An 8,671-nucleotide genomic window follows, 5' to 3' on the forward strand; every position below is an offset into this window, starting at 1 on the left:
ACCGACAGTTTGAGACAAATTTTGTTGACATTAAAACTCACTTGGTTTTCTCGGTCGGGCTGATCAAAACATGATGGTAAGATTTCTTTGTTTGCTTTTGATCTTTTTTGTTGTACAATGTATGACTCGGTAGCTGACATATTACTGTCTCCATATGTGTAGGGCCAAGTATTGACAGATTTTAGAAATTGGTTTTTACAGAGAAATTAGTGTTTGTTTACATTTGAGAGTGCAGTGTCAAATCGCACATGCACTGACTGGTGCTGTGGCATTAGCCTTTTTAAGGTATGGCGGACGTGATATGAGTGTACTTTTTGGTTTGGCCGATACATTAACCCAACCAAACCTTCTGTGGTAGTTGTGTCTGCCATATCTCAAAATGGCTTGTGGGTCTGGCACGGGGTTTGGTTATTTAATTTTAACCCCTACTATATAGCCAGCTCGGCCCCAATGCAATAAAGTAGCCCCCTGCAAAAGTCGCCCCCTGCAAAGTCACCTCCGACGGGTTGTTTCAAAGTCGCCCCCTGACAAAGCGCCCGTAAACAATGTCACCCTAGCAAAGTCGCCCTTAGTTGGGAAAATAACTGAGGCCTCTGAGGTAACGGTTTTGAATTGGCCAGACCCAGAAAGATTTGTATTCCACGTTTACCACTTCCATGATTAGGAGTCTTCCTCTTTTCCTCTTTTGTTTTAAACTTATATCGTCAGAAATGGCTGTCATGACAGTTGATTGTTTTAAAACGCTTGCAGCTCATCATAAAACACACTCAGTTTACTTGTTTTTAGTTACAGTGAGTGGGATCACTAAGTATTTAACAATAATATTATGTATTATATAACACCCAAGCAGATCCTTGCCATTTGATTGGAGGATTGTCCGTCACGTGATAGCAAATAAAAGTACCATTGCACGCTGAGTCACTCACCGTGCTTTTTCACTGCGTGCGTGTGTCTTTGGTAACGCAGCAGGTGTTACTGCAAGAAGGCATAGTAAAATTACTAGCATTCGGCTTCTACAGTTGAAATTGTTTGTTTTGAAAGTTGTATCTTTCAATCAAAATGACAAAGATCTACTTGGATGTTATATAAAACAAATAATGAATGTTTTTCATTCGTGCAATGGTGCGAATATGTTCATTCGTTGAAAGCTGGAATGTTCCATTCAACTCGGCTCCGCCTCGTTGAATAGAACATTCCATCTTTCAACTCATGAACATATTCGCACCATTGCACTCATAAACATTCATTATGTGTATATTATTTAGGATGGATGGAGGCCTTCTTGGATTATTAGTATTACATCCTATATCTTTTAAGATGTAATAATCCGAGCCCTCTCATGTTCGCAGGAGGGGGTTACAATATCGAAACTAATATCACCAACTGTTACATACCTAATCCATTATTCATAAATACCCCAGACAGTTTCTCTACTCCTATTGGTGGAGGGCGCGTCACGTGGGGGTGTTTAAACAGTTGATAATGAACAGTGTTTATAACCGGCTGACTTCTGCGTGTCGGCACGCAAGATTATCACGCGGAACGCGCAATTCATAGCTATGTAACAGCGCTTAATCTATTTCTAAGCGCGCATAATCTATTTCTAAGTGCGCGCATACACTGAACCCACGCGCAACAGACTCTTCAGGCTCAGGCCTTTATCACATGGCAATTCGACCCTGCCGGCTTTAAACGGCCGTATTAGAACTCGTCACTACCCTTTTATTCCCTTATTTATCTATAATTTGATATCTAACACTATTATTTGTTTTTAAAGTGAATAAGTTCCTGCACTGTATTTCAAGATGAGGAGAGAACAGCTTGCAGTGGAGCTACCAGAATATGACTATCCACCAGCATGGATTCCTATTGAAGAGGTACGGGTCTTGGTTCTTAAGCCTGGTTCAAACTTCCTATAGTTGCGAAGCGCATTTTGATGTCACAGTTGAACACATTTCAACTTGTGATGTCAAAATTTTCACATTTGCCTTCGCAGAAGTATAAACCAGGCTTTAATCTGTGCTTAGGCAGAACTCAGGAGTCAACGGGTAGTGATATTGTTTTCAAACACAAAGAATAGCCTCAACATTCTTTAGTCGAAGAAAATCGAGTAGTCGCCTATGACGAAGACCAACTATTTTATTAGAAGTGATATTGGAAACGATTGTGCTAAGCTCTCTTGATAAAGAATCTACACTTTTGTTAGTACAGTGGGAAGTACAGACTATGTCCTTTGTGAGCCCAAGTAATCTCCGCTCTACATCCAGGTCTCTCTTAGTTTGTCCCTCGACTTTCACTAAATTTTATGGAGCCAGAGCTTTTGCAGCGGCAGCAGCAGAATTATGGAATAGTCTTCCGGACACCATAAAACAAGCTCAAACAGTGAATTTATTTAAGACAAAGTTAAAAACACATTTATTTTTGCAATAGCCTTCAGTACTTCTTTCTGTATCAACTAAATTTTGCTTTTGTATTTACTTCACATCTCTATTAACTTTTACTTCTCTTTTGTTTTCATCTCAAATCGCATAGGGACTTCTCTGTGATTGTGATATGCGCTCTACACAAATGGTTCATTATTATTATTATTAACCCCACCTGACTTAAATGTAGACAAACTAGGAAGGGACATTGGGTTTGTGACAGTAGATGAAATATATGCATAAGGGACAGGGACATTGATCATATTATCATTGACCGAGGACACCACATTCAAAGTATAAGAAGTTTACTTGTATTAAACGCATCACTCTCATTATAATCTATTAAACCGTTTTGTTTTATCTACAGAGGATTGGGCACTCTGATTATGACAATAATCTGACTCAATTTCTTCTACGATCAGTTCGCTTCACTAGGAATAGGCACACAGGACAGGTAAGTATCGCAGCTACCAAACGAAACTTGGTTCAAATTTGCCTGTGGTAAACTATGGTCCTTCATTATGTCCCTTATACATCAGGCGAAATTATAAAGACAGTATACAATAAAAGTCACTTGTAAAAGTTTCAAATAAATACAGTGTCACAGCAATAACTGTGATGGTGTTATCACACGAACATTGAATCCATCCTGCTAGAGTTAATGTCCCTGAAATTATGATATGATGTAACTAAGCCCTTACTTGATTATTGTCTCAATTGTAGCTTGGTTTTAACATCAGAGGAGGTAAAGAACATCGCTGTGGTATTTACGTCTCAAAAGTAAGTAAAGATCACAATCCATCTGTGTACAGTGTGGACAGTTTATACAGCAAAGAAAATTGCTCAATAATGAAATGAAATGACGCGTGGTCTAAAAGATCAAACTTTTAAACTTATTAAAATAATTTGTTATTGGAATACCCAATCTGAGAAACGTATCTGACATTTCTCAGATTTATATCATTGGGATAAAAACTGATACCTTTTCCATAACCACATTACTTTGAAGTGAAATGATTCTCACAATGCTCCATCCTATTAAGTTTTCATTGCCATTACTACTAAGAGTGATTAGCTTCCCAAATATGTAAAGGCTTTGACTTTCATAGAGTCTTGTAGATCAGGGCCCAATTTCATCTGCTAAGCACAAAATTTCTTCCTTGATAAAAACAAGATTGCCATCAAAATGTCCACGAGATTTTCAGGATAAGCAAACAACAGCTATATACTGTAACAAGTAATATGCACCAAATGGAAATTTGGTTGGTAATCCTGTTTTTATCAAGGAAGAAATTTCATGCTTAGCAAATTTTTGTGCTTAGCAGCGCTATGAAATTGGGCCCTGGATAGATATTCTCAATGCTCTAATTAGAGCCAAGCGAGAAGAGAAGATGGTGGAGAAATTTCAGTTTTAGATGTGGTAGGAAAACCCCAGAGAATTATTCCAGGGAAAATCCATGCAGTCAAGTAAGGACTGATAACCCAATCCTCATAATGCCCTTGATGGGATTCTAACAGGGGTCCCCGTTGTGGAAGGCTAGGCAAGACACAACTACAAATCTTAAGTTTGATTGTTTTTCTGTTGAAGGTTATTCCTGATTCCAGCGCTTTCAGAGTGGGTATGAAACGAGGAGACCTTGTACTGAGTGTGAATGGAGAAGACTTTACAAATATCACCCATGATGAGGTATAGAAGTTTCTCTGAATCAAAGCCATGAACAAAACATTCAAGCTATGTCTCTAGATAGAAAGATACTAACTTAATATTCATTTTATTTTTGTAAATTTACACCTTTTAATCAATGCGGTATCCGCTGCTAAAATATATGGTTCTAAGTTCTTCTAGCTACTGGGTAATCGCGATGGTCTAGTTGATAAGACACTGCTCTAGAACTGCAAAGGACGTGGGTTTGAATCCCACCAGAGTAATATGCCTGTAATTTTTGTTTTCACAGAGCTCAGAAAATACTTAAATATAGTATACAGTGCTAACACACATCACATACGGCTTACAAAATAATTGCATTCTTAATTAAGGAGATGAGATCAAACTATACAAAATAATTGCATTCTTAAAGGCAGTGGACACTTTTGGTAATTACTCAAAATATTTATCAGCATAAAACCTTACTTGGTAACGAGTAATGGGGAGCTGTTGATAGTATAAAACATTGTGAGAAATGGCTCCCTCTGAAGTAACGTAGTTTTCGAGAAAGAAGTAATTTTCCACGAATTTGATTTCGAGACCTCAGATTTAGAATTTGAGGTCTCGAAATCAAGCATCTGAAAGCACACAACTTCGTGTGACAAGGGTACTTTTTATTTCATTATTATCTCGCAACTTCGACAACCGATTGAGCTCAAATTTGTTCAGGTTTGTTATTTTATGCATATGTTGAGATACACCAATAGACTCCAGTGTCTTTAATTAAGATTCCAAATTAGATAGACACTTCTCTGTTAATGGGATATCTGGGTACAGTGAGATTACATGCATGATTGGTACAAACGTTTGTGCAGTGGAACTAGCTGAAGCGCTGAGATAAGTTTCACATATAAATTTGTTTGAATTATTTACGCTTTGTCATCTTGTAACAGTTAGTTGAATACAATCATCTAAAACTAAGCAAAATTGTTGAACATTTTACAGGATGTACAAACATTAATTTGGTTTTGTTGTAGTAATGAGATTGATTTTTAAAATATATGAATGATTTGTTTTCTCCCAGGCAGTTAAGAAACTCAAGATAGTCAAGGAAATAGAGTTGAAGCTGAAATATAGTCCATTCGGTAAGTTGTTTGTTACGTCTTCCGAACCTAGTTAGGGATTCTTCAAAGATTTATTTGAAATTTAAATCAACTTATTGTTGGTGTTGTTTTACAAGTAAGCATAAATGTATACATACACTGGTTTTTGTGTGAGAAATGAATTCTCACACAAAAACCACCATCAGGGTTCTAAGTTGAACAAGCATTTATTTGTAGTGTATTTTGTTACTCAATGGAATGGTGCTTCCCAGACTCAACCTCAACATTTGAACATCTTTTCTTTCTGTTAAAAATTTTGCAAAGTGGGGTATAATTAGACTGCTGGACTTGTCCGGTCAAGAGTTTACTGGCCAGGGAAGATTCTGTAATGAAAATCTGACACAACCAGTTTTGGTGAATCAAATTGTTTAGTGCATTCCTCACCAACAGTCATCCCACATATTGTGGCTGACTGGGCGAGAAAGGTCTACATCCAGACGGGCTGTACTGCTGGGGGTCGGGGTGAAGGAAGTGGTTACTGTGTTCAAATGTAAGGGGGTGGTACAAAACACTACTTAATTTAACACATTCTTTCCAGACTCCCTAAATTAGTGAACAAGAATATTCTGTAGATGTGGGAGTGTCGTGGCCGAGCGGTTAAGAGCACCGAATTCAAACTCTGGTGTTTCTGATCAGCAGAGTGTGGGTTCGAATCCCCAGCCATGACACTTGTGTCCTTAAGCAAGACACATAACCATTGCTTCGTCTTTTGGATGGGACGTAAAGCCGTTGGTCCCATGTGTTGTGTAAACGCATGTAAAAGAACCCAGTGCACTTATCGAAAAGAGAAGGGGTTCGCCCCGGTGTTCCTGGCTGGATTGGCAGCATATTGCGCCACAGCACCTTGTAACCATTACATGGTGCTTAAGGATTAGGTCTTATATCTCAAAATTCGCCCCACTCCTTGCAGTAATAATACCTGGCGCTTTGTATCCTTTGGCAAAAGGCGCGTTATGAATACGGTTATTATTATTATTATTATTATTATTAGATCAGGCATTATTGCCAGTTGCCACCATCATAAAGTTCTTGTACTTTTGATGTACTATCCATTACTGTGGTGTTGTTATCATAAGTGGGCACTGATTTCCTAAAGTGCATTACAACCTCAAGTAATAGCACTTCATTTCTGCCATTTATATTCCTGATTGTGTAGGTTACAACAAGACGTATGAGCGAGTGGAGACACCACAGCATCATCCCAACAATGGAAGTTGACCATGACGTAAGACTGATTCAAAACAGCCTTGAGAAACACCCACAAAATGTCTTATGTCTTCAACGAGGATGAGTCACAAACAAAAAGTAGATGAGTAAATAATTTCAAAAAGTAGTTAATGGCCTGGCGTTTCGACCCTATTAGAGTCTTTTTCAGAGGCTTAATAATTTGTTACTAATAGCACACAGTAAATGTACTTACACTAACGGGTAGATCTTTGCAGTTCGTGCATTGTGATAAACAATTATAATTCAAGGCCCATCATCACTTGTATTACTTTGAACTAACAGAAGATATCTTTGGGAATGTTTTTAATAGTGTTTTTAAGGTAAATATATTAGGTGTAGGCTGGGTTTATAAATATGGGAAAGTTTGTAAATTGAGTCTTCGGTTGCCGTCCATGATAAAGGGATTGTGTACGTTTGGTAATTGAAACCCACTGATTGTGTCAATCCTTTATAGTTATACATGCAGAAAGAATAATCTGCAATTGGCATACACAATCTGTCGGTAGCGCTTGTCAGATTTAAATTTGTAAAGAACATCATAAATGTTCTGAAACAGCAATGGTCTTTTCAAATAGCATGGGTCAAGTACTTAAGAATGTGACAAAACTTAAATCTGTTACATTGACAATAAGTTAAGGTGATGTCAACTTTGATAGTACTGTGACATAGTTATGGATACATAATAACAACAATTTAGCAGGCTTCTTTCAAAACTTTGAAAATCTAACAAGGTTCCATTAGCTCCAAAGGGTACATCAGATTGCATCACATGGATTATCTACAGGGTGAGTCTCTCTGGAATTAGTGAAATACAATACTTATCTACCTCATAAGCATACATGATGCTACGGGGTACGTTCGTTTAGCTTCCCTGGGTCTACCCCGCGGTGCTCACTCGGGTGAGCCCCTGACAAGAGCTACACGATACCACTCACCGCTCACGTAGTGACGTCGTTTACCTGAGGCCAGCCCCCAAGTGACCCACTCCACAAGCAGGGCACTGGGGGCTGACCTGGGTGAGCCCCTGGAATGACGTCAAGAGCTATTCAAACGCACCGGGGCAGACCGGGGATGACCCAGGGAAGCTAAACGAACGCACCCACTGTAATATGGATGTACAATTGTGACTTTTGAGCAAAGGGATTTACATTGAATGGGATAGAGGAATGTTTCAAGAGAGTATTTCAACAAATCGTTGGTTTATCCACCATTACTACATGTTTGTATTAGAATTTATCTAATACCCCCATCACACCGAACTCGTTCCCACTACGTTTTGAAAAATGTACCTGAACTGACCAAAACTGTACGCAAAGGGTGGTTGCAGTAGCAACTTTTTACGGTCTGTTTACAAACTTCATGGACGGGTTTGATCTGGAAGGTGCTCCAGAATTTTGAGCCTGCTCAAAATTTATTGGTGACCAACCCGTCCTGCAATGAGCTGGAGAAGCAACGTACTTAAAATGAGAAGGAGGCAGGATCGTACTACGGACAGACTAGACGTGGTGCGGCGGGCGTTTGGACATACGTGTGCAGACCGGGTCCATTTGTAGCACAGTCATCCCGTTTACAGACATACCTAACTCATACCAGAATTTAAGTAACTATGGTCACATTATAGAAATATTCCGTCCAAAGCTGTATGTTCTAGCCAGACCAAAACTGTTTTACGATTTTCTTAGGATACGTTCGGACGTTTATGAAAACTAGTTTGGACCCCAGCCTTAATGAGCAATATTCAAAGCCCATCTGAAGTCATTTCCAGACTCATTATCAGCTAATTTTGCAATCCTAGTCACAACTCAGACAACTTATAATAATTTACTGCCAGCTAGTGAAATAATTTGATATTGATAATTTGTGTACCTTTCTTTCCCAAGACATAAGCGCAGATAACATGTGAATAGGAAACAAGAAGGTTCAGTTTTAAATGTGGGAGGAAAAATTCCAAAGGGGGTTAAACCCTCGCAATCAAATAGGGACTGAAAACAAAATACACAAGCAAGGATCCGGTCTGAGGTGGGATTTGAACCAGGGTCCACAGAGGTGAAAGGCAGGGAAAGAAACCTCTGAGCAAACCTGATGGGGAAAACCCCAAATGGTGAAAACTCATGCAATCAAGTCAGGACTGAAAACACAATAGACATGCAAGGCTGTGGTCTAAAGTGGGATTTGAACCAGGGTCCACAGAGGTGAAAGGGAGGGAAAGAAAC

The 8,671-nt window shown here is 38.9% G+C and overlaps 1 protein-coding gene across 1 annotated transcript; it reads left to right on the forward strand.

The window, feature by feature from the left end:
• Positions 1-11: 11 nt before the first annotated feature.
• LOC117293263 (PDZ domain-containing protein 11-like) lies at positions 12-7,469 on the forward strand. The gene is made up of 7 exons (XM_033775488.1): positions 12-76; positions 1,778-1,877; positions 2,791-2,877; positions 3,147-3,203; positions 4,012-4,110; positions 5,153-5,213; positions 6,388-7,469. The coding sequence occupies exons 2-7, from the start codon at positions 1,806-1,808 to the stop codon at positions 6,447-6,449; spliced, it is 438 nt and encodes a 145-aa protein (XP_033631379.1). The 5' UTR covers positions 12-76; positions 1,778-1,805; the 3' UTR covers positions 6,450-7,469.
• The last annotated feature ends 1,202 nt before the right edge of the window (positions 7,470-8,671 follow it).

This window comes from Asterias rubens, chromosome 8, assembly GCF_902459465.1.
Source record: "Asterias rubens chromosome 8, eAstRub1.3, whole genome shotgun sequence".
NCBI classification, from domain to species: Eukaryota; Metazoa; Echinodermata; class Asteroidea; order Forcipulatida; family Asteriidae; genus Asterias; species Asterias rubens.